Source organism: Alligator mississippiensis, chromosome 5 (assembly GCF_030867095.1).
Source record: "Alligator mississippiensis isolate rAllMis1 chromosome 5, rAllMis1, whole genome shotgun sequence".
NCBI lineage: Eukaryota > Metazoa > Chordata > Crocodylia > Alligatoridae > Alligator > Alligator mississippiensis.
In genome coordinates, this window is record NC_081828.1 from 76,456,996 (window position 1) to 76,483,462 (window position 26,467).

A 26,467-nucleotide genomic window follows, 5' to 3' on the forward strand; every position below is an offset into this window, starting at 1 on the left:
CATGCGTAAAGCTAACCCCAGCCCTTTCTATTTTCGAGGCATAGGCTTATTTCGGCGCATGTGTATTCAAACCTTGTCCTCCCATCCTCCGCCTCCTCTCGCCAGAGCTGCACAAGCTTGGCGCCAGCTCCGTTCCCATAGTTTCACGCTCCGAACGGCGCATGCGCCCTGACCCGCCCCCTTTCCTGCCCCCACGGCGCGTGCGCAGTAAGCCGGGCCTCTTTCCTTCACCGGAAGTGCGGCTTTGCGGGCTGCTCGCAGGAGCCGGTTGCCGGGGTTGGCGCGGAGCGTGCCGCCATGACTCCGCCTGGGGTTGCCGCGTCAGTCGTATCCTTCCGTCGGTGGGGGCCAGGGGGGTGGGGTGTGCCAGGCGCCCGGGCCCTGTGGCTTGCGGACGTGGTGAGGGACGCAGCCCCCATTACGGCCCTCCGCGCCCTGCCTCCGCTCCATGCAGCCGCCTCAAAACAAGGGTCCTGGCCCGGACCAGTGCTCGGAAATAGCAGCCCCTGGTCCTAGACTGCTGCAGGCGTTCGCTGTCCAGACGCGAGTGAGGCAGGGAAGTCGGGAAGGGGCATCGTGGGTTTATAAAGGATCGAGGCAAGAGGCTAGGGGCGAACAGGGTCACTGCAGTGTGTGATCACCTTCTGCACTAGTTATCACAGGAGTGGCCTTGTGCGTGCCCAGCCCCTCGGATCCTTTATAAATTCACGCTGCCCCTTGGAATCGTGGCAGGCTTTTGTTGGGATTGTAACTTGTGTCTGAGCCATGAGCGAGCAATTCCCATGTCACCCGTCTGCCCCCTGTGTTTTGGCACTCTGAATTCTAGTGGTAGCATAAGTATTACCATCTCGATCCAGACTGGGTGCTTGCTACAGCAGGGAGAGGTTGTCTTTTCTTCCTCTCTGACTTTTGTCATGGGCTTCAGAGGTGAACCCTTGAATGCCAAGTGCTTTGGGCACTTTTCAGTTCCCCATCCGTGGCTGTGACTCTTGAAGCCGTGACTGTGCTGCCATTCATTTCCCACTGTCAAATTTCTGGACACGTGGAGAGCCCTGTGGGCTGGATTTGGCTTGCAGACCAGAAGTTGAGTGCCACCATCCTAGAGGCAGAGAGCATGCACTTGAAGCATGGGTTATGTCTGAATTGGATTTACTCTTAAACAGAAGAGCTAAACTATGATTTAGATGTTTTTTTAAATAAAAAGAAGGGTGCTGATGAAATGTTTTGATGACACAAACTTGGGAAATATCACCAACACAGAGCAGAATAAGGATATCCTGTAACCCCTTGCCCCTCTCCCCCTCTCCTGGAATACTTTGAGAGCTGAAGTAGCAGCAATGGGATAACATTCAGCCAATACAAGGTAGAAGTCATGCATGGGAGATTGATCCAAAAGGGGTTTTTTTTGTTCTAAGTTGGAAACAGCTGAGAAGGACCTCCTAGGTAAACTTTTTTACTACAGAAAGATTATGAGCTGTTTGTGGTTCCAAGATTGATCCTCAAGGAATTCCATTAGTGATCACATTCTAGCCCAATACTTCCCCTTGTAGTGCTGCCTGTTGCCAACTCTTGAGCCAGCTCCTTCTCCACCTTACAGTTCCTTTACTCTAATACCTATCTTCTCCAGGTTGATTTTTGCACTTTTGGCCCATCATCTGTATATGTGAACTTGTAACGATGTTATCAGCTCTCCCAAATTTACTGACAAAGATGACATTGTTCATCACTGTTGGAGTCCTTGGACAGCGGTTACTGTGGATGTTGCCACCACCACATGAGTGAGGAACCCACTGAGCCTGTGTCCCTGCCACACCTCCAGCCTGCGGGTTCAGCTGTGTCCTGTCCTGCTGTGATCGCCCCAGGCTCTGCCCCACCCCGGCTACAGCGGAACCTCCCCTCCCCCTTGTGGGCTTGACTGTGCCTCGACGACTAGGGTTGGTGCCCACCATGGGCAGGTAGCAGCCCTGGTGTCCCTGCGTATCCTGATTGTTGCCCCAGGAGGATGAAGAAGATCTTTGGCTTTGGCAAGAAGAAGAAGGGGCTGCCATCGCCTTCCAAGAGCGCTTCCCTGCCCGTGGGCTCTGGTGGCTATGAGCTCCGCGAGCGGGACCTGGGGAAGCTACACCGTGCAGCTGCCACTGGGGACTTGGGCAAGCTCCAGCAGCTGCTGCGGAAGCAGGACCCCAACCAGCTGGACAAGGAGAACCGGTACCACGGGGGATGGGGGGAACTGTGCTCTGAGGGCTGTCAGGCCACCATCTGTGACCACCCTTCTTCCCCTCCCTCCCGAAAAATAGGCACGCAGGCAGACAGACATCCTCCTGGCAGTAGGCATCCCTGGAGGTTGTCTGCTCCTTCAGAGCATGCTCCATGGGTGGAGATTGTTGTTCCTGGTCTCCCTTGAACCTTCCCAGGCTTTTCTGGGTCCCTCCTTCTCTGACCCCACAGGTTATGCTTGTTTCTCTTTCCAGCCTTGGGGGGGAAAAATAAAGACCAGAATGGCAGACAGAGTTACAGACCGCTTGTGGCTTCTGCTGCTGCCTTCAAAGCATTGCTGCCTTAAAGCAGCTGGTCTTGAAATGGAATGGGGTAACAGCTGGGCTTGGACAGACATTCAGTTTCTCTAGGGAGAGTCCTTGCTCCCTCAGGAGAAACTGCTTGTGCACACCTTTGTCATTTTCTCCCAGTATGGAAGTGGAGAAAAATAACTCAGGAACAACCCAAGTGAAGTGGTTCCCTGGGGGAATCTCTCTCAGGAGACTGAATGTTGGTACAGGCAGTCAGTGTGCTTGGTTGTTTTTCTTTCCCCTTCCCACACAAGGAGGGGAGAGCATGTGTCAGGCCCAACCAAGCAGGGAGCAGAACATGCCCCCCGAATGCTTCAGGTTGGAAAAGTCCAGCATTGAAGCACTTAGTGGGCATGGTCTGGTTCTGTTCCTGCCTGTGGAAGCAGAAGGGAGAAACAGCAAAGTGCAGTGGCTGCTTCTACAGAAATTCTGTCTCCTGAGAGAGTCTCCAGAGAGCCACTTTGCTCAGGTTGCTCTCAAGTTATTTTTCTCCCCAAGTGCCTGCTCTTACTCTGGGAAAAATGATGAGCATATGTACATTCATGGTTTCTCTTGAGAGAGCAGGGATTCTCCCTGGAGAAGCTGAACATCTGTCCAAGCCCACAATTATGCTGCAGTGTTTGGGTGCTGGGAAGTATACAAGCAATATTCCCTGTCCAGCTGCAGCTGCTGAAACAGCATGGGGAAGGGAAAGTCTGGAGGATTCTGTGTATAGCATAGAGACCCTGCTTCTACCTTCCATTACCCTGATGACTCCTGCCTACATTCACTTAAAAAAAAAAGCCTGCAATGCTCTCTGGGCTGCATGTTCTAGGGTCCCCTGGTTGGCCAGTATTTGCATTTCAGGCTCTTTGCTTCTTTGTTTGAACTTCTGTACAGGTCAGTTTTTGTCTTAGGAAAACAAACCTGGGAGAGTTGTCCTGGATGTGTATATGCAGACAGTTTATGTAGGGGCTCATGCCCACATCTGTATGTACATGAAATAGGCCTTACAGCAGTCTGCCAACAATGGGAACTTGGGTTCACCAGAGCTCTTTGTCTAATCTTAAATTAGTCTGTGAAGGTGCATATTTACCCTGTCTTCTACTTGACTTCAGAGTAACATAGCTAACTACCTCTCCCAACAATTGAAAGGAGCCACAGGCTTTCCCCCCACCCCGGATCTCCTAAAGTGGAAGGATTGTGGCAGGATTTGTTTCACGGCTAACATTAAGACTAAAAAGATACCAAAAGTTGAAAGGATTGGCTACCGGCCACCCCTGCCATAGTTCAAGAAGATATACAGAACACATGAGCAGTGCTGTCAAAAAAGAACTGTGTTCAAAATTAAGTTAAATATACTTTGGTGTATTAGCACCTGCTGCAAAGCCACTTAAGATTTTTATTCGAGGAAATCTGTTGGAAGGAAAGTCCAAGGTGGTTATTAGTTTCAGGTCATGTTTTGGCATAGGGCCTCAAATGATTGTACAGCAGCTCCAGAAAACCTGATACTTCTGAAAGGTGTCTCTTTCAGTTAGATACACAAGAGGAGCATAAATTATGTAGTAATGATCCTTCAAGCAGGCAGCACAAGTTGTGAGATTTGATTCTACTGACCCATCAATACCCTTGTTGTAACAAAAACTTCACTCAAATTTTCAAGCGCTGAATGTGGTCTTCACCTATAAAGTTCTGATTAAAATTAATGAGTAGTTGAATGGATAAAATGTTGGATGGTATTCTGCAAATACAGTGGATTTGTATATTTCAGTCCCAAAAAGTTTTATTTTGGGCCTAGTAACTTTCAGAGCGGGGTTTATGTTTGTGCCTCCCCATCTCATTCTATGAAATTGTTCTCCACACTGTTTTATACCCTCTACTGAACTGGTTGCTCAGTATACCATGTGGTCTCTATTGCTCCATGCTCACAGAGAGCAGATGTCACCTCTACATTTAAATACTGGTGCATGGCCAGATTCCTTCTTTCTGTACCCAGACATTTCAGAGATCAACACCTTGGAAGTTCAGTTGTACTTTCTGTTTGTGAGCACTCTCTGGCCACTAGAAGAGTGCCTTTTCATTGCACCTGCTGTTGGAGCAAGTGCTGAGATCCTTTGCCTTCTAGCACTGTGAGGTGAAACTAAGGTATAGAAAGGTTGCACACAAAACAGTCTCAACCAGGAAGCGTATGAAGATTAGCCAAGGAATTGGCAGTTCAGGGACATCAACATTTTTCCATGCATTTTACGGCTTCAGTCAGGCCTAAGACAATTGTCAGTTCTGCTGTGTCACTGAACAAGTCTTCACAGGAGATACTTGCATTAAGCCATGTTTCATGGATAATACAGACATCCCCAGGATGACTTGGAGGTTGGAAAAGTGTTTACACAAGGATGTTGCTGATACTTGTGACCCAGGAGTCCAGGCCATCCACTAGCTTGTCTCAAAGTCCCTTTCTTCTAAACCCTTTGTTAGACACCACCAGCAGGCTACCAGTAGAAACCTGGAGGAGAATGCTAATTATTGCTGCACACACAATTCTCCCAGTTCAAATGATCTGGGAGAATTCTCTCAGGTAGAAAAACTTACCGAGGGACAGCTAATCAGATATTTGAATGCTGAACCCCTGGAGAGCAGAGAGCTTGCAGGGCTGATTCATAGATGCTAGGGTCGGAAGGGACCTCAATGGATCATCGAGTCTGACCCCCTGCCCGTGACAGGAAAAAGGGCTGGGGTCACAAGACCCCAGCCAGGTGCTTGCTCAGTCTCTTCTTAAAGACCCCAAAGGTAGGGGAGAGCACCACCTCCCTTGGAGGCCCATTCCAGATTCTGGCAACTCTAACCACGAAGAAGTTCTTTCTGATGTCCAGCCTAAATCTACTCTCTATTAGCTTGTGGCCATTGTTCCTGGTTATTCCAAGGGTGCCCTGGTAAACAGGGCAGCCCTTGGTAAATATATAGCATCCAGTTAAAATCCAAAGCAGGAAACTGCTTGGGTACCTTAAGTCATAGACCAGACACCCACCATCTAGGCTTTAATCTCCAAAGGTACCCTCTGCTGTCACCTTCCAGCTGTTTTGGGCAATAGCTAATACACTGATTCTCAACCAGAGTGCTTTTGCTCTGTTAGGTGTGCAAAAATAATTCAGAAAATAAACCCAAAGACTTCAAATAGCATCACAACCATTCTGACCTGCTGTGATATTTGTGAGTTCTTTGCACCTGAAAAAATGCTCTATTATTTTTCTGTAGTCAAAAAATAAAAACAAAAATCTGGTATTTTCCAAGGGATGCCTCAAGTCTAACAAGGGGTGCCTTTAGCATAAAAGTTTCACTAGCCTTGGCAGCAGTTGATAGGTGTGGATTCCAACAACTGTCTAGGGCAACTGGGGAAGCTCATGGCTGTAAAGCCTTCCAAAGTGTTGCAGCAGTATGTGAATAATGGCAGCACATGTTTTTGTTTGCTATAGCCCTAATGGTTAATTTGCTTATACCAAAATAGTTTGCAACAGACCTGTACAAGTGAACATAGTAGGTTTTGAGATACAGACAGTCATGTTCTGCTTTGCAGCCAAGGAGAAGTTTTCTATCAGTGTGCTGCATCTGCAGATCTGGGGTAAGCTGAATGGAGGTTTCCTCAAAAGTGGCCCTCATCATCTTAAAGTTCTGCTGCTTCTGTTTATCCTAGGTCTGCAGCATAATCCTCTGTCACGAGTCCATGCTTGTTTTTGAGCCAGCAGTCCACACTGTAGTGGATGCAACAGCACTTGCTTATGGAGCATCATCAGGATCATGTCATTTTCTTTACCCATATTGCCTTTATCACCTGAGCAGGGCTTCCAGGCTCATGAACTGCCATAGAAAGGGAATATCTGCATCCAAACTTGTTGTGGCTGATCCTGGTTCCACATCATCCGCTAGAACTGGCCATGGATACATTCCATTGTGTAGCACATCAAAACAGTAGAGTATTCCTGACCATCAGTGTAGCAAGGTAGAGATATTGCTCATCCATGCGGACCTTGTTGGAGTTTGAGAATGGCACTGTCTAGTTCCAAGAAAAGAAGGATTTTTAGTTTTTAATCCTCTGACGTAGAATTATAGGGACTTCTTGCTACCTTTGGGGACGTAGACCGCATCCACACGAGCGTGGATGTTTGTTTCCCTGGGAACAAGAAGCAGCGGCACACCTTGTGCTGCTGCCACTTGTCCCTGGGGAATGCCCATGCCATGTGCCCTCTGGCAAGTGGCAGGTTACCTTGGGTGTGGTTGGGGAGGCTGGGGCCACCAATTGTGCTGGCCCCAGCAGCCTTATCTGGGGTCCTGGGGGCCTTGGGGAGCTGCAACTATGGCACTCCTGCAGCTGGGAGCCTGGCTAGAAGCCAGAGTATAGTTCCGGCTGGCCAGGATCTGGTTTCGGGTGGTGTGTACTACTATCACCATGTGTGCTGCCTGCTTTTTTAAGGCGCAAGATTTTTTTGACCTCAGGATCTCCCCGAGTCAAACCCCCCACCTGTGCTACAAGGTAGCAGCACAGGGAATACCTGCATGTGTGGTGTGTGGCGCTACAGATGAGTCTGCGGTGCCACGTGCCGCATATCCGTGCTTGTCTGGATGAGAGCATATGATGTGACAGCTGTTCCATTAGACATACAATGAGGCAGCCATACAGAGGACTGTGGTGTGTAATTTAGGAGAGCTGCCTCACTCTATGACTGCATACATATGTTCAGATAATCTGATTCTTCCAAGTTGGTTCTCCTGGTAGAAGAAACTTGCCCAGAGATGCCTGAACAGGCATTGCGATATTGAGCCCTTGAAGAGCAGAGAGCTTGCAGTGCTAACGCTGCACAGCCAGGGGGCATTGTGCACACATCTTGGCATACTCTGAAGACTCCCAAGTCTGCTCCCAAGAGGTGGCAGCAGTGTACAGGGAGCCCTGATTGGCTGACTCAAACTATCTTTTGGGCTGTGCTTTCCTGCAGCACAGTGTGGGGATTGTGAAGGGGGTATGTTCTGCCCTGGAGCAGCCAAGACACACTGTCTTCCTGGGGGGAGATGGGTGAGGCCAAAGCACCCTGGGATGCTGAAGGACTGTGCTGTGATCTCTCAGAAGAGAATGTGTACAGCTTGCTGTCCCAGGAGAAACTGACTTGGGAGCAATTTAATCCTGGCTGTTGCCAAGTTAATTTTCTCCTGGAGCAGCCATTTTTACCCTGGGACGAAAATCCTGAACATTAGCACACTGTCCCAGGAGAAATTGGATATCTGTACATGGCTGCTATATAAAAGTAATGTTTCATGGTGGAGGTATAGGTGGATGTGTATTTAGTCACAGTGATATCAAAACTGTTACTTCACAATTCTTATTTTGATGTTTTGTGCTTCAAGGGAACACAAGTAAACAAGCTCTTAGTTATGTCCTACATATGAAAAGAATAGTTTATGTTACGTCAGTCAGTGTTTTGCCACTTGGGCACAGAACTTGCAATCTGTTTTGTCTCAAAGAGGTATGTTTGCCACAAACATTACATTACTTCTTTTTTTTGTTTGTTTGTTTTACCCAATAAAATATTAAAGTTGGTAGTTTCTTGTTGTTAGCCTGCTAATAAACATTGTAAATTCTTTCCACTCAGTATGATCTTACACCTCCTGTAGTAGTTAGCTTGGATAGGGAGGGCAGAATGTGCATGCGCACTTGTGTCATATATATATACGTGTATGGATATATGTGTATATCTATATATGTGTGGGTGTATACACATATAAATACATAACATAGTTCTGAAACTCTTTCCCAGCTTTGGCATTTGAATGGCAAGGAAAATATACAATCTGTTCTTTATAGACTAAGACCCCAACCTTACAGCTGCTACCTGGGTAGACCCCCATTCATTTGCAGGATGAGTATATAAATATATTTGTTCAGGGATATTGTGGGGGGGGGGGTTGCTTTGTGTGTGTTTTATTGCTTCTCTCAGTTTTATATATTTAGCTTGTAATGCTTTGAAGTATGGAAGTATTTCCATAGGTCATAACCTTTTTCCTTTAAGGTTGATTTACAAAAATCTATAATTTGAGCCAAATCTTAAATTTACTGTAGTCTTATAAACACTATGCTTTCTTTTCTGTTTAATTTGATGCATTTTTTATTTTGTAGGACTCCTTTGCATTTGGCATGTGCAAATGGACATCTAGATATTGTTTCCTATTTAATTGAGAACAAGTGCAAGCTAAATCTCTGTGACAACGATAGCAGGTCACCATTAATGAAGGTATGTAGAATACTTGTTATGATTGTGCCAGATGTATCAGTATTAATTTCCAGTTAGTTACAAGATATATATTATTTAATATAGGAACATAAGTTGGTGTTAGCATTTGTGTAAAATATGATACTTAATATGTTTAAAATCATCTTCCTTATTTTCAGATTTTATGTTACTTGTAGTAATTCTATTTAAGGTAAAATTTAACTTCTAGAATTTATTACCTCTTTTTGTGTTATACTTCCAGGCAGTACAATGCCAACAAGAAAAATGTGCAACTCTGCTGCTAGAACGTGGCGCAGACCCTAATCTTGTTGATGCTAACTGCAACACGGCCCTTCACTTTGCTGCCTGTATTCCTAATATATCTCTAGCAATAGAGTTACTTGAGCATGATGCTGATATTGATGCACAAAATAAGGTAACTTTACTTTCAGAAAAACAGAATTTCAAACATTATATATTTTAAGTTCAGTTTTGGAAGGGGTGCATCCTCATACAAAAACATTGTTCTCATTTTTGGGTTTTTTAGATTTTCAAAGGAGATTCTCTTTTAAAATTCCTAAAGCTAAGAAACTTGATGATTGCATTATCACAGCTAAAAGTTTACTTTTAAAAAAAGATTATATTAGTGAAGCAGCACTTGTGACAAACAGGTATGGTCCAACCGAGAGACCCTCTGGTTTTATCATGAAACCTACATAGCATTTCACAAGTGTATTGGCCTTTAAGACGTTGCCAGCATGTTTTTTAAGGGTGACACTTGGCAGCAGTACTGTTGCCAGCAATACGAAGAAGGAGGAAAAAAAACTGAGGCCAGATTTACATGTAGGAAGGTTTTCCTACTACAGGTATACTGGGGTAACATAACAGCTCCATGAGGAATTTGTAGTGTTGCCCTGGCCTAATAACGGAACCCTCTGCAGTTTTTTTCATAGAGCTGTATTTGTGCATAGCCCCAGAAATTTGCCTGCCATGCTTTTCCATTATTCAGATGCTTGAAGCTTCAGGATCCTGGATGATATCAGCAGTTCCAGACTTTGTAAACAGGGTTATGGAATTAGGAGTTGAATCGATTAAAATAAATGATAAACCAGGGGTCGACAACATTTTTGGGAAGTGCCAAAAAACCCCACAACTTCAATTTGTAAGATATTGGTGTGTCAGGGGTGAATGACAGGGAAGCCACAAGTTGGCCAATCCTTGTCTCAGCACATATTTGGCCCCTAACCTGCCATCTTCCCCAAGGCGCACATGCCAAGCAAAATGCCTTCACGTGTCATGCTCTGGCACCTGTTCCAGGGGTTGCCTGCCTCTGTGATAGATTGTCATCAGCAACCATTTGGCAATTCTGATTGGCAAAGAAATCAGAGTAAATGATACAAAATTAATCAATGAACTTTCCCCCCCCACTCCTCCCTAGTCTCTACCTTTGAACTGTAGTCGAAAGTCTTTGGAGAACTTTTCAAGAACCCTAGTAGCTTCCCACCCACTGTGGGGCAGACACCCTAGTAAAACCAAGGCTTATGGCTATGGAGAGTAAGCCTCTCATCTACAGGAGTGGAGATAGTGGGGAGAATTGTGTAACCTCCTTTTTGAGAAAGATGTAATTGTATTTGATTGAGAGGCCATGACCTGTGAACTGAATTTGAGAATAAAAAATGAAGTAAACTGTGTGAACATGAGTAATTTGCAACCTAGTAATATTGTGTAGATGTTGATCAAAGTTAATGCTAGGTGATTGGAGCAGGTGAAAGGATATGGATGTGTAGAGAAGCAAAGTATATGAGAGTTGAGTCTTGCTGGTTTCTGATCTCAGCCTAACCTAGTGTAACATTGAAATTGAGGTTTTGAATCTTTTGTGTTGTAGGAGAATTCTGAGAATCCAGAGATGTGAAAAGTGACATATTCCTTCTCTTTTCACTCTAATTTGAATAAGAGTTTAATGTTTGACTCTCATGTTACAACTGTGCATTGACAGCTGTATGGTTGGTTGTAGCCATGTTGATCTAAGGACATAGGCAGACAAGGTTCTTTGGGTAAATGTGATATTTTTTTATTAGATCAACTAAGTAGTTTTAAAAATTATTCTTTGCAAGCTTTTGGGCATAAACACCCTTCTTCAGGCATTGGGAAAGTCTGCTGGTGAAGACATAACACTAGCAGACTCTTCCCTGTGCCTGAAGAATGGTATTTGTGCTCAAAAGCTTGCAAGGAACAATTTTTTCAGCTGTTTGGTTGGTCTAATAAAAGAGATCACATTTACCCCGAGAACCTTGTCTGCCATTGACAGCTGTCTAATTTTAAGTGAAAAATAGTACTACCTACCACCTTTGTTTTGTTGTCAGTCTCACCATAAATGACATAGATTAAGATGGTTTTAGAAGCAGATCCCATTTATCATTTTTTACCCTACAGATAGTTTCTTCGGGTCAAAATAAAACATTTTACATCAGTATGGGGAAGTTTGTGCTACTGTGGCCTGTGCTATATCTGTTACAGTTTAAGTTGCATATAGTGGGTTCATGGAACAAGGTGAAAATTGCCTGACATATAAGGGGGACTGTAGTGGCTTTGGGTTTAACTAGTTCAGTCAGTCCTTTGCAGGCTCACAGCCTCTGTTTATTGTCTCTACTCACCCAGAGCAAGCTCCCTCCTGGCAGGAGTCAGTCAATATAAGTACTGGTCACTGTGCAAACAAACATGTGGTCTCTTTCCATATTACTGACAGTGCCTGGTACTGGCCATTTTATTCAGCATTCCCTTTTAAAAAAATCAACCTCTTCAAATATGTATATTAAGCAATTTTTTAAAAATAGGTGAGTGTATATATGTGTGTTATATATCAATCTATCAAAACTCATTGATTTATTTTCATAGGATGGGTACACACCTCTTACCCTGGCTATAACTGAAAATCATCAAGGGATGGTAGAGTTTCTTCTTCAAAAAGGAGCAGATGTACATGCTGTAGATAAGTCTAAGAGGTAAAGTATGTTGCACTCTTACCCAGAACTATGGATGCTACTTAAATATAAATAATACAATTCCAGATCCTTTCCTGCAGCTGATCTTCCTAAAGTACAGCTCTGAAAAGGTGGCTTAAAACTTCCAACCCTCATCAAGAATCATTGTAATGTAGGACTGACATGTTCCCACATGCTCTCATTTGATTCTGGCCACTTTATCATTCCAGAAGAGATGTTATCATGCAAGAGACCCTATAGTATTAAAGGAATTGCCTCTGAGCTATTCTGACTTAGCTGTACAAGATTTCATTGCTAGCATGGCCCAAAGTGAGGAATGAGTCCCTAATTGTTTTGTTAGAATCTGAATTTGAGTCTAATCACTACAAATGCATTTCTAAAAAGTTCAGTTTTCCATTTCCTAACCTAGGCGTATTGTAATGAGAAAGTGTTCATCTGAATAGTGAGTTCAGATTATAGTACATTCCACTTTATATTAAGTGACATCCTTAGGCACTTTCCTGGTCTCCAGTAAGTAGAAGCCCATCTCAGTTATGATGGTTTGAATGTATTTTACTACACAGTGGGTGCCTGTACACGAGTGGGGAGGCTGCTCCCCACCATCCTTGGATCATGTGTAAAAGTACCTAGTGGGTGCATCTACATAAGCATTAATGCACTTTACTTAATGTACATTATATCTAGTACCTCTGGGCACTTTTAAATCTGCTCCAGCGGTGGGGGAGGCGGCACCTTAATTAGAGAGGCTCCAAGACCCACTCCAATTAAAGCACCGCAGTGTCTTGTGTATCAGCACCTCTGTGCTTCAAAATGGCAGCAGGGACATTTGAACTAATGCTTGTTTGACGAGCTTTAGTTTAAGCACCCCCATTGCCATTTTGAAGCACGGGGACACTGATACACGAGACGTTAGAGGTTGCTGGAGTGTGGTAATTACCACGCTCCAGCAGACTCGATTAATCGAGTCTGCTCTGACACGCTGTAATTACAGTACATCGGATCAGCCTCTGCACTTGCGTACAGTCACCTTCTACTATGAGGTACTAGATAAATGTGCATTAGCCTGGCTTAATGCACTAATGCTGCATTAGTTATGCTGTAGTTGGCTGCTCCAACTAAGGCGAACTCTTTTTAAGTGACACTTAATACACATTAGCTTATTTTAATGCATGGTAAGTAAAAAGCCCTTTTTTACATGACATTTTAATGCTTATTAAAATAGGCTAATGCTCATTAAAGAACACGTGTAGACGCACCCTGTAATGTATAGGAAAGCAGGACTTTATTCTTGCAGCAACATCTGTACCTTAAAGTTTACTATGCTTTTCTTTAATAGACATGTTTCAGTTCCCTAATGAAATTTTATTTTCACCAGTTCACTAGTGATCATCTGCCTAAAAGAGATTTAATTTGTACAGTGTAAGACCAGATACATTTGACTGCTGGAGGGTTTCCTTGACATCAGGTCTATGGCTGACTGTCTCTCACTTCAAGTACTAGTTACAGTCAAGCTTCTCTGAAAAATTTCATTTCTCTTGAATGGCTATGATCTTATTTGTACATGGGTGTAGAAACAGTCTGTGATTTGCTGTATATGTCCTTCTCAGTAGTGCAGATTTTGTGATTAAGAAAGAGCTTCCTGATTCCTTTGTAGGAAGTTGTTTGCTTAAAGCCATGTTCAGCTTGAGTGAAAAAAGATTTTTTTTCCCCTCTTAGATTAAATTGTGGTGACATTTCACTTGTTAGTTCTGTTTAATTGCATAATTGAAAATGAATAAAGCCAATTCCTTTAGTATTCTTGTAACTCTAATTAGGGGAAAGAGGTGATACAGTTCAAGTTAATAATTAATTAGCCAAATAAATGTACTCACTTCACACTGACTTCTAGAAGCTGAGCTATTCTCTGTACATTTGGTGTCTTCTTTCTGCAGTAGTTCTGTTTCCTGCATAAGGAATTTTAGGAAAGAATTCCCACTCATAGTATCACAGTGGTAGGGGCCCTACTATTGACAACAGTAATTCACGTGCATTAGAGTAAGGTAAAATTCCATTGGTTAGTCATATGTTATATATATATATATATATATATATATATATATATATATATATTAGTATTGGTATTACCTTAAACTTTGTTCTGAAGACTGAATACTTTAATTGGCTTTTTCTGTTTTCTTTTCTCTTATAATGAGAATATTTTGTGTGTTTTACTTTCTATGTGTTTAGCTTGCATTAGGGGAAAGATTGGAGGACAAGCAATGAAGGTGAAAGATTTTACTAAATGAATGTATTAAATACAATCCTTTGGTTATTTTAGGACACCTCTCATGATTGCTGCTTCTGGTGGAGAGCTTAGTTTAATAAAAATTCTGCTTGAGCATGGTGCAGATCTTTCCCATAAAGATGTAAGTGGATGTACAGCTGAGGATTATGCTCATCTTCGTGGATATTCTGGGTAAGGTTTTACATCTTTTTAAAAAATGGGAAATTTGTCATTGTCAGAACTTCAAATTTGATTTTTCGTAGCAACTTCACAGTTCAGGATCTATTGAGATTTTTATTTAAAGCTGACTAAAATCTCTGTTTCCCATATTTTTTAATATAGTCTTCAAATTTGGTGTGCTAACTTATTAAAAAGGGAATTGAAGGTTCCATTGTGGTAATGTGTGCCATAGATCCATATTTATTTAAATAAACACCTGGGAAATTCCTGTACACAAAAGTCTTAGGAGGTTTGCTAAAATGTGTATGATACCAGTATACACCACAAAAAGCAAAGAAATAAGCGGTAAAATAATTCATTTCAACATATGAACTTCATTTCTATTTTTCTATAACTATAGAACCTATGAAACTCATTTCCACAATTGATCACTGAGATCAAGAGTTAAGTAAGATTAAAAAAGTGGGGGCAGGTCATGAGGAGGCAGGTGGTGAGGGAGGTTGGGGGGCAGGCAGTGAGGGAGAATCAGTCACACTGCTGCCCCAGGAGGGCCCCAGGACCCCAGGTAACTGCTGGGGTCAGCACAGGTGCTGGCCTCAGCCTCCCTTACCCCACCCAGGACAGTTTGGCATGCGCCGGAGCTCATGTGCAGAAGCATGCCCTGGCGCACAAAGCAGCAGCACAAATGCGTGCTGCTGCTTTTTGTGCCCCTGGAAATGCATGCCTCTGCACATGGGAACATCCCCACAGTTTTCTACTTCTGCTAGCAAAAATTGTAGTCTGTCTGAAGCAGTTAAAGTTATTAGTGCTTAAACTTCCCTGTTAGTGTTTCAAAACTTCAAGCACACGTGATTTGAAATGCTGAATTGGCCCGTTTGGAATCCAGTTCACTTGTAGAAGCAGGGAAGAAAAAGTTCTTGCAGTTCTTCTGTTAAATATAGGCATGGTAGATGAGAAAGTGGAGTGTCAAAATTTCTTCAAGGGTGATGTTCCTTTCTTAATAACTGAGGAACCCAACACTGTAGAAAACTTTATGCTAATATTTCATTTTACACTCCACCCTGATTTTTAACTTCAGGTTGGTAGAGGCTTCCTACTTAAGAAAATGCCATCTTTGTTAAAAGATAACTTAGTTAAATGTGCATGACCACTCTCTGTGATATATGTAATATCCTGATTACAAACCTTTTTTTAGTAAATCTGTAATATTAAATGTTAGAAGGCCTAGGTCCTTTAAATATGAAACTCCCTCTGTATTCTATTTTACCTGTTATCTCACATATCAACAAAACACTATCACACTAAGGTCAAGATCCCACAGTTTGATCTACACATATGAGAAATTCCCTTGACTTATTAGGGTGTGTCTGCAGACCAGATTGCAGGTATATATGTACATTATTAAGGTATATATATTTAAAAATAACAGCTGTTGACATTTAGAATTCCAACTATAGTCTCTAATAAAATGTTATACTTTTTCCTTTTATAATAATTAATATTATTGTCACAATAAAAGTATATATTGAAATGCCATTATTCTTACCTAATGCATTTTCTTTCCTTTTTCATGTAGTCTTAGTAAGCAACTTTCTGAATATGCCAGATGGAAAACTGTGGAAAAACCTTCTCCAGGCAATACAAAAGGCATGTCAGTGTTTAGCAGTCCAGACAGATTTGGAGATCTTGGTTATGCTCTGGGTGCACCTGCCACAGATAAAGAAGGTAGGATTGGTTGAGCGGATGAGAAAAATGGCTGCTATCTCTTCTCTTTTTTAGAATGTATTATTAAAGCATGTCCCATTTATAAAACTATAATAACTGCAGAACGAACAAATTTGCTAACTTGGAAGATTTGTGTCTCACCTATCACTAGTTGATAGTTGACTATCAGGCTCTTGAGTTCATTTTCTTTTTCTCATTTTCTTGCTCCATGTGATATGCCCTGTCAAAGGAGTTCAGCCTTTCACTGTTTAGATTTACTTAGAATACTTACAAAACAATCCAATTATTTATATGTGGGGCCTGAAATTTCTGTTTTTTTCAGGTAAATAATTTTTCTTGCTATTTGCCCCCTTCTGATGTGTTGATTTAGCTTACCAAGAACTACAGGTTGATCTGTGCATTAAGTTGGAGATTTTTTTCTTTCTGTAGTAAAGGGAGGAGCGAGAAATTCAATGGAAGACTAGCAAGCTCTGTAATATGGCTTCTACCGAATGTGTGTGTATATTTGTATATATTATACAACAAATTAATTGTTCCTATCTTTTATTTAAATAGCAGGAATCGATTCACTTTTATTTCTCACTGTTAGTCAAAATAGTCTGTTTGTAGAATGGTTATGCTGCTGTGAAGATGTTTGATGTTCCAAACTATTTCTTTGAAGTGTAAATATCTTCATAAGGAACAAAAATCTGGTTTTCATATATACATTGTGTCCTTGGAAGAAATAAGGTACATTATAGAACAAAGCCCTGTTGGGTTGTTGACTCTTACATAAACGTATGTTTCCGACACTGTGATGTCAATTGATTGATATCATCTTAACACAGATGATACACAAATAACGAATGACATAATGAAGAAAAGATGTTAAATAAATACTGTATTTACTTGAATACAATATGAGGGTTTTTTCCCATAATCAGCATGGGGGAAAAAGGATCCTCGTCTTAGAATTGCATACAGGGAAACCTCATTAAATACATTGTGTATCATTAAACTGCTACCAAAAGCAGCATGTTCTCATTAGTGGAAACCAACTATGAAGCTGATTAAGTGCAGCCAACACTGAGTATGACTGTACAATACATGGCCCACATGAAGCAAACATACTGATGGAAATTTTTCCTGTCCCAAGTCAAATCAACCAAATCAATTCTAAATTTGTGAGAGTCATTCAAGAACCATATGTGGCCCTGCTACCAGAAAGCATCCTTCACCCCCACCTGGGGCCTCAGATGCTTCCAAATCCTTTGGTGAGCATCCTACAGGCAGGCTCAAGCCTGGGGGCTTAAGGTTCAGGTGCCCCTGTGTTTTGCTTAACCCTGCCACGTTCATGGTTTTCCTCTGCCAGTAGGAAAACCACCTTGGTGGTTATGGTATTTCCCCTGCCAGATAACTTACCACAAGAACAGGTTAGTGCAGCCCATCTGAATAAGATATATGGTAGTAGCCACTGCACTTAGTGCCCCTCAGCACTGACTTTTTTCAAGTCATGGTAAGCCACTACATAGCATATATTTTGGCATCCTCTTCACTCTCACAGCTGAGGTATGCCTTTCCTTCCCATTTCCAATTATTCCTGTTTCTTCACCAGCCTTAAGTGTCTGGCAAACATCACCAAGCAGGACCCCAAACAGTTCACCTAGAATCCTTTTGTTGCCCCTTTTCTCAGCCTGTTACATATGATTGGTCCAGTTCCACCCTCTATCAGGTGAAGCCAGACCAGGTTCCCTTATACCTGATCTGCATATAAATGTTTGGAGGCTCCCAGGACACATAGGGGCTAATTAGTAGTACATGGATTCTTTGTGGGGGTGTCTGGAGTATACACACATACTAAGCAGTGCTGTGCTGTGGGGTTACCATGACTTTAAACTCCGGTGGGGGCCAGCCCAGTGAACTATGTCATAAATCATGAGTCTTTTGGCTTTGGACTAATATGCATAGCTTATGCTGTGTAAGAAGGGGCAAGGGAGGATTTGAAGAACTGGAGACCCATAACACTCCTGAACTTCAACTATAAACTAGTAGCCAAAATCCTCGCCAAGTGTTTTTAAGTTTGTTATAGGTACTGTGATCCACAAAGACCAGTTGTGCATGGTGCTGGAGCAACAGATTCATGGAGCCCTGCTGTAACGGTGGGGCGCACTGTGATGTCAGTAGGACAGAGGGCTAAATACTGTTGTGCTGAATCCCGACTTAAAGCCTACTACCAAGTGTCTTAGTGGTTCCTGTTCGAAGAAGATAGGGTCCCCCCAACCTTCATTACCTGGATAAAGATGCTGTACACCAATGTGAGCACCAGGGCACTGGTAAATGGGTTTCTGACCGCCCCGATCACAGTGGAGTTGGGTGTCTGGCAGGGCTGCCCACTCTCCCTGATCCTTTTCATCTGCATAATGGAACTGCTAGTGTAGTGACTCAGATGAGATTGCTACACTCAGATGAGTGGAGTGAAGATCCCCAGGAGAACCAAGGCAGAGACAAGGGTCCTAGCATCCATGTATGACCTCAGCACCCTGTGCAGTGACAAATGGTCAGTGGAAATACTGTTACAACACACACAGGTATACAGAGTGGTGGCTGGGGCCAAGCTCAATGGGAGCAAGAGTACCTGCCTGGTACTAGGTAAACTCAGAGACCTGTCAGCTCTGGGGGATCTTATCCCCCATGATGGGATGAAGATCCTCAGGATGGAGTTTGACCCAGAGCTGAACAGACAGAGCCTTGGGAAAAGACCCAAGGCCAAAGTCAAGCAGAGACTGGAACTGTGGAACACATGCTGCCTGTCAGTGGGGGCGGAGGGGAGTGGCATGTGGTGGTGTTGTTACCAGTGTTTCTGTATACCGTACTGGTCTCCCCCTCCCCTCCAGGAGAAAATCATCCCTAGAATCCAAAGAGCTGTGTGAATATTCTGGGGCTCCAGATGGAAAGAGGTTGTGAGAACTACACCATACAAGACTAAATGGGCTGGAGGCTGAAGAGTGCTGAACATCTTGCTGTTCCTTTGGGCCAAATACACAAGCCAGATCTGCAAACTGGCAACCAGGGCAGAATCCAAAATGACATGCTCCATAAGATACTTTGCAGGGCATCTACTGTGATTTTGGCAGGTATAATGCTGCCCAACTCACCCTGTAGACCTTGGAGCCGACATGATTCTACAAGGTCTTGGAACATTTCTGGAACAAATGCGAACTGTACAATAAGGACCCAGTGGCCCCGATGAACCACCATAAGATGCAGGAGATGGTAAGGGCAAGGGACAGACTGTCACCCATAGACGTACTACCCAGAAATAGCTGACAGGCAATGTGAGAGCAGCTTTTCCACAAAGACCTTCAGAAGCAGCACAGAGACTTGAACTGCCTATTGGGCACTCTCCATGTGGGCACTGAGATACAGGGGCAGAAAAGCTCACCAAACTGTCCCATGCAAACCTGCCAGTGGAAGGAGGAAGCAATCGACCACCTCCTCTGGAACTGCCTGTATGCCAGGAAGGTGGAGGACAGTAATCGTACAGGGGTGAAGACCCTCCCCAGACAGGAAGAGTTGTTCAGATACCTGACAAAATAGCAAGGGACCCTGACAGCCTGCTTCAACCAGTTCATCTCCTGCTTCAGGAGCACCCTGTGGAAGAATAGGAACCTGGTCAGATATAGGCACATGGACCTCCAAGTCGAGGACTACATCAAAATGGGAGAGAGTGAGCTACAGGTGTACTACAAGAAGATGAAAGAAAACAATGGGTAGAAGACGGTGAAGGACTTATGGAAGAGAAAAGATTGCCACAAACCATTCAGAAGTGGGACCATCAGAGAGAGTGATGATGACAGTGATGACGATAGCAATGATGGTGATGACTATGACAACGAGAAGTGAAAAGACTGGGGAAACAGGTGGAGCATTTGGAAGGGGGGAGGAAGGTGAAGGAAGAGGGTGCTGAGGTGGTTTTCTACATGATTGTGATGGGTAAAGAAGATATTGATGGGTATGTGGGTGTGCAGTTGCGACTATTGTAACAGGGATGATGATGGTTTAATTGTAGGTGTGTGTCATGGACTGTTAAGTGAACCAAATCAGCCATGAGATAGAACTGTAATGGTACAGGAAGATATAGATATATATAGGTATAGGGAGGTATATAAATAAATATTATTGGGAAAAAAATAGCTTGTACTACATGCATAGTTTTTGGCTAATATGTTGGCTCTTGACCTTTTGGCTAAGATCAAGTGAGACTGGGGGTATCTGAACCCCAAGCCCTCCAGCCCTGGGGCTTGCATGTAGGATGCCTGTCTGGATTTTGGGAATTTCCAAAGCCCCAGACTGCTGGGTGTGGGAGGGGGAGGATACTTGCTCAATGGTAGAGCTACGCAGACTTGACGATTGAGTTCTGCTCAGTTGATTATTGGAACTTGCCTATTGGGCTTTGCCCAGTTGAATTTGGAACTGATTTGAAACTGATTTGGCCTTGGAAAAAAAATTCAAAAACATACTTTGTACTATGTATAAGTAGGTATGAAAGTGCTGCTTTAACGTGTGTTTATGGAGTACTTCTGATAAAGCTTGCCGCAGTTTCAAAAAAGATAAAAAGCATAAATTCTGAATGACCTAAGTCTACGGGTACTTGCAGTAATTTGCCTATATGGCAAATTCTGTTCATTTCAGGGTCAGTTTTTTCAAATTATCTCCTCACTTCCATGTGCCAGGGAGAGCAGGGCCTGACAGTAAGGAGTGGGGGGAAGGGACTGCAGGGAGAAGAAGATGGGGTGGGGCAAACGGGAAGGGGGCTATGTGATGCACCCTCTCTTCCCCCCCTCCCCCCGATTTATTTTCCTTGATGTAGCAGCAGGAGAGGGACAAATTCAAGGCCAGCAGCAAAAAATATATTCTGTACCTGGAAAATAATAACAAATTTATAAATTTGTTATAATGTCAACTCAGTGTCTCAGACATCTATTGAGATGTTGTCTTGTATTCAAGTAAATACAGTAAATATGTAAAAGAATCCTCTGCTGCAGGGTTGTCCAGCTGTTGGCAGCCAGGGACCAGGCAGAACAACTGGGCTCTCCTCTGCTGCGCAGGCAGCTTAGTGCACCCCCTCCCTGTGCATACAGTGCGAGCAGCCTGGCTTCTCCTTTCCTGGCCTTGCACGCCATGCAGGGAGTCCAGCCCCCTCTTCCCCGACTGTGTGCGCCTCATGGACAGCCCATCCCTCCTGCAACACAGCCCCCTAGTACATTCTCTAAACTCCCCTCCATTCTTAGGCATCTGCCCACCTGCAGTACAGGTAGCCTAGCTCCTGCCTTCCTTGCGTGTAGTGAAAGCATCCCAGCCTACATCCAAACTGCACACAGCTTAGGCAGCCCACACATCTCTTGCTGCACTGCACCACCCCTAGGAGCAGACACAGCAGTACATAGAAGCTGGAGGAGGCCAGGGGACCCTGAATAACCCAGCTTCCATGGCAGGGAATGGGAGAGGCGTACTAGCCTTGCCAGGAGACTATAGGCCATGTGCTAATCTTTCAGAACTGCCCAGTTGACAGCTCTGCTGTACAGACTTAATAAAATCCAGTCTACCAGCGCAATCTGATGAAACACTAAAAATATATGATACAAACAAAATACAGGCCCCATTATGAAGTTCCCTTTATAAAGTATGAGCAGTATAAACTCATATTTGTTATATTTTAAAAGCAGATGTTACATTGCATATGATACTATGTAATATCACAAATTTTTATAGTGCAGTAAGTGGTCTTGAACAGATGGTCTTGAAGTGCAGCTAATTACAATTTTTGAAAATGCATGAAAACCTTGTGGGACCCCAAGCTGCATTGTAAACTGCCCACAGAGTGACAACCCTTTCAGGTTTAAAACATTTTGCTCAAAACTGTTACATAGTTCCTTATAGATTCATAGATGTTAGGGTTGGAAGGGACCTCAATAGATCATCGAGTCCGACCCCCTGCATAGGCAGGAAAGAGTGCTGGGTTTAGATGACCCCAGCAAAATGCCTATCTAACCTCCTCTTGAAGACCCCCAGGGTAGGGGAGAGCACCACCTGCCTTGGGAGCCCATTCCAGACCTTGGCCACTCGAACTGTGAAGAAGTTCTTCCTAATGTCCAATCTAAATCTGCTCTCTGCTAGCTTGTGGCCATTATTTCTTGTAACCCCCGAGGGCGCCTTGGTGAATACTCACCAATACCCTTCTGTGCCCCCGTGATGAATTTATAGGCAGCCACAAGGTCGCCTCTCAACCTTCTCTTGCGGAGGCTGAAAAGGTCCAGTTTCTCTAGTCTCTCCTTGTAGGGCTTGGTCTGTAGGCCCACTAACCATACGAGTGGCCCTTCTCTGGACCCTCTCCAGGTTATCCGCATCCTTCTTGAAGTGTGGTGCCCAGAATTGCACGAGTACTCCAACTGCGGTCTGACCAGTGCCCGATAGAGGGGAAGTATCACCTCCTTGGACCTATTCGTCATACATCTGCTGATGCACGATAAAGTGCCGTTGGCTTTTCTGATGGCTTCGTCACGCTGCCGACTCATGTTCATCTTGGAGTCCGCTAGGACTCCAAGATCCCTTTCCACTTCCGTGCCACCCAGCAGGTCATTTCCTAGGCTGTAGGTGTGCTGGACATTTTTCCTCCCTAGGTGCAGCACTTTGCATTTCTCTTTGATGAACTGCATTCTCTTGTTTTCTGCCCACTTGTCCAACCTGTCCAGATCTGCTTGCAGCTGTTCCCTGCCCTCTGGCGTGTCCACTTCTCCCCATAGCTTTGTGTCATCTGCAAACTTGGACAGAGTACATTTCACTCCCTCGTCCAAGTCACTGATGAAGACATTAAAGAGTATCGGTCCAAGGACCGAGCCCTGCAGGACCCCACTGCCCACACCCTTCCAGGTCGAAACCGACCCATCTGCCATGACTCTCTGGGTGCGACCCTCCAGCCAATTCGCCACCCACCGGACTGTGTAGTCATCCAAGTCACAGCCTCTTAACTTGTTCACCAGTATGGGGTGGGACACCGTATCGAAGGCCTTCCTGAAGTCTAAGTATACGACATCCACCCCTCCTCCTGTGTCCAGGCGTTTCATAACCTGGTCATAAAAAGAGACTAGATTGGTCAGGCACAATCTGCCTGCCACGAACCCGTGCTGGTTTCCCCTCAGCATAATTTGTCCTGCCAGGCTCTCGCATATGTGAGCCTTGATAATTTTTTCAAAGACTTTGCCAAAGATGGAGGTGAGACTGACTGGCCTATAGTTGCCCGGGTCCTCCTTCCTCCCCTTCTTGAAAATGGGGACCACATTGGCCCTTTTCCAGTCCTCCGGGACTTGGCCTGTGCGCCACGAGCGTTCAAATATTCCCGCCAGTGGCTCTGCAATGATGTCGGCCAGTGCCTTCAGCACCCTTGGATGGAGCTCATCCGGTCCTGCCGACTTAAAGGCATCCAGTTCTTCCAAGTGACTCTGCACCATCTCAGGGTCTACCATGGAAGTCTGGTGCCTTGCTGCTGCCTCTCTACAACCCCAGTGAGAGACTTGTCATGCCCCTCGCTTAGGAACACTGAGGCAAAGAACTCGTTGAGGAGTTCAGCCTTGTCCCCTCTGTCCGTCACCAATTGCTTCTGCCCATTTAGCAGGGGTCCTATTCCTCCCTGGGCCTTCCTTTTACTCCCTATATATCTAAAAAACAATTTCTTGTTGTCTTTTACTTGGGATGCCATCCTCAGCTCCATGGTAGCTTTGGCCCGTCTACCTTGTTGACTGATATCGCCAAAGGAACATGTCACTATGAGACTGTTCATCAGCACTTGATTCTAGCACATCAGCAATTGATTCTAGCACTTTTGGATCCTAGTGGTTCCTTATTTGTTCCATACTTTGCCTCCTCTTGTTCCTGGCCTAGCTGTCCAGGTGGTATTTCAGCAGCTGTTTTTTTAGTGCCTGCTTTGTTGTCCTTCTTTTTCGTTGTTGTCATTTTAGCCATAACCATGCAGTATATCTGAAAAATAACACGGGGATGAAGTTTGACTCTTAACAACCAGAATCACTCCAAATAAATGGGCAAATGAGACAGTTTAGGCCTGCTTTGTATCTCAGTCACCAGTCTCAATTGTAAAATGGGAAAAATAATGCATCTTGAAATTCATTTGAAAATTAGCATCATAGATTCAAATTGATGCAAAGTTTTGTAAAATGTTTTCCCCATTTGCCAACAAAACTGCTAATTTTTTGTCAGGTATTTTATAGATGGTGACAAGTCGTTACTATCACTCAGAGCCTAGAAATGTGTGTCTATGTGCTTAAGATCTTGATTTCTTACTTTCTCCTTAACTATTCTGTCACTTTAAAAATAGGATCTTAAAAGGCCTCTGTCAAGTCCAGATTGTCCAGATTTTTTTTTCTGTTAGAGAATATCCAGATTCTAAATTCACCATGCAAGGAAAGAAAAATATTTGAAACATCACAGTTCTAGTGTTTGGTAAAGACAGTGTTCAACTTAGCTTACTATATCCATGACTGCAGATAAAATAACTAGTGGATTGAATAATATTGGTCAAATTGCCCTCCCATGAGAGAACCTACAACACAGACATGGGGAAGAAAAATTAGTGAGGGAACCTTGTAGCATTTCTGTTCGAATTCTTTGAGGTCTGCCAGGCTCTTTCTATTTCCCTTTCAGGACCTAAAAGAAGTTTGAACCAGTAGCATGGGAACGTAGCTAAGCACCTGGGGCAGCTGCTGCACACAGGGGCAGGGGTAACCTCCAATTGCCATTGCTGCTGTAATCATGCAGCTGTGGCAAAAGCCTTTTTTTTTTTCCACACAGCCCTCCCCACCATTGGTAGTTGGGGCAGTTGCCCGTTACCCCAGATTAGTTACACCAGCAGACGTTCAGACTCATTTATGTAGAAGTATTAAGATTATGCATTGGCTCTGGGGAAGCTGTGTCTTCTGCTGGCTCTAGAAGCAGCTTTTCTACCTCATAGCACACTCTCAGAAAATCAACATTCAGCTCCGGTCTGAACTGTTTTTCTTGGGCATTTCCTCTGGAGTTGGTGGAGGTCAGCCTGTATCCTATTTTTCCCCATGTTCCAGGAAAAATCCTCTTCTAATGTGTTGCTCTGGGGTAGAAAGGATGCATTCGCTATTTCAGTGGGATTTATGAAGGACCACAAATGAGCATAAAATGCAGGTCCCATTATCACTGAAAGCATAAGTGACAAGACAGCAATTTAAAGTGAGCTGATTTAATACCATGGCTTTATTAATGAGTACTAGAAACATACTTAAACAACCAGTGTCTGTGAGTAGATGGTTTCACTTCCTAATTGAAGGATGTGCCCTGAATTTAAGCGTGGTATGTTGAAGGCAGGCTTTTCCATTATACCAGCAGCATGAAGCTTCAACCACAGAAACAGTAGTTTTAGTGCACAATACTTTTCAAAAGTTTTTAGTTCTGTAATCAGGCAAATACTAAACTACTATATAGACACTGTTTTTTCTAGTTCATGTATGGAGTAAAATTTATACCTGTACTCCATGGATTGGGTTTTGCTAAAAAAAAACCTTAAATAAATAGTTTGCAATATTTTAGGATTGTACAAGTTCAGGGAGGCATTTATAAAATACAAATCTTGTAAAGAAGTGCTTTTAAAAAAATTGAAATGAAGATATTTCAATTTATAGAGAGCATATTGAAAATTAACTATTTAGCTATGTTCTTTAATAGTCTGCACAAGTTGCATTGCTTTTTTAATTCAATACTCTTATAATTGTTAAATACCTAATAGCCAGCAGGTATGTTTCTTCCACTGTTTTATATTTGTATATACGTTTATTTCCTACTTTCCAAATTTATTTTCTGATTTCATTGTTTCATCTGTCCTTTCCATGCCTTTTCCTAAATATAGAAATGCAGCAATCTCCCAACCAGACATCAAGAACAAGAGATTCAGGGAAAGGTATTCTATATAATAAGCTTTCCAGTGTGAAACATGTCATGCCAAATATCAAAACTTGTATACACATTTGTATTTAGTATTTGTTCAAATCCAAGTTCCTATGTTAATAGCTGTTATTGTGCTGGAGACAATATCTTTTATAAGACCAGCTAGACAGTTGCAAACATTTTTTCCTTTATTTACAAGCTTTATGTTAATAGTTTACTCTTATTTATTAAATTGTTTTTAGTTTGGGTTTTTGTTGTTATAATTTTGTATGACTCGTATAGTACTGCAAAACTTTGTGTTATTGTTTTTCATTTAAGTCTACAAATTTGATAAAGATGGGTTTGAACGAGAATCCATGTCTGAAGAACAATCAACAGGCTACCTTATCTGAATTCTGATGGAAAAAAATAAAAATAAATTGATGTTTTAAGAACATCCTCTTCTGAAGAAATAACATATTTCACTGAAACTACTTACTTTTGAAAATTTTAGCCATCAAAAATGATATTGTTAGTACTTTGACTTATTCCCAA

The 26,467-nt window shown here is 43.2% G+C and overlaps 1 protein-coding gene across 5 annotated transcripts in view; it reads left to right on the top strand.

Moving 5' to 3' along the window:
* Window positions 1–239: 239 nt before the first annotated feature.
* ANKRD26 (ankyrin repeat domain containing 26) overlaps window positions 240–26,467 on the top strand; it is a 124,027-nt gene continuing 97,799 nt past the window's right edge. For 2 of the 5 annotated variants that reach the window (XM_019485807.2, XM_019485823.2), the window contains exons 1-8: window positions 241–327; window positions 1,628–2,208; window positions 8,707–8,821; window positions 9,063–9,236; window positions 11,696–11,802; window positions 14,120–14,257; window positions 15,822–15,970; window positions 25,896–25,946. In XM_019485807.2, coding sequence (XP_019341352.1) covers window positions 2,003–2,208; window positions 8,707–8,821; window positions 9,063–9,236; window positions 11,696–11,802; window positions 14,120–14,257; window positions 15,822–15,970; window positions 25,896–25,946 — 940 coding nt within the window. In that variant the 5' untranslated portion in view covers window positions 241–327; window positions 1,628–2,002. Of the gene's footprint in view, window positions 328–1,627; window positions 2,209–8,706; window positions 8,822–9,062; window positions 9,237–11,695; window positions 11,803–14,119; window positions 14,258–15,821; window positions 15,971–25,895; window positions 25,947–26,467 lie in introns of all 5 variants that reach the window. The other 3 variants (XM_019485814.2, XM_014602715.3, XM_019485819.2) reach the window with 3 other exon arrangements.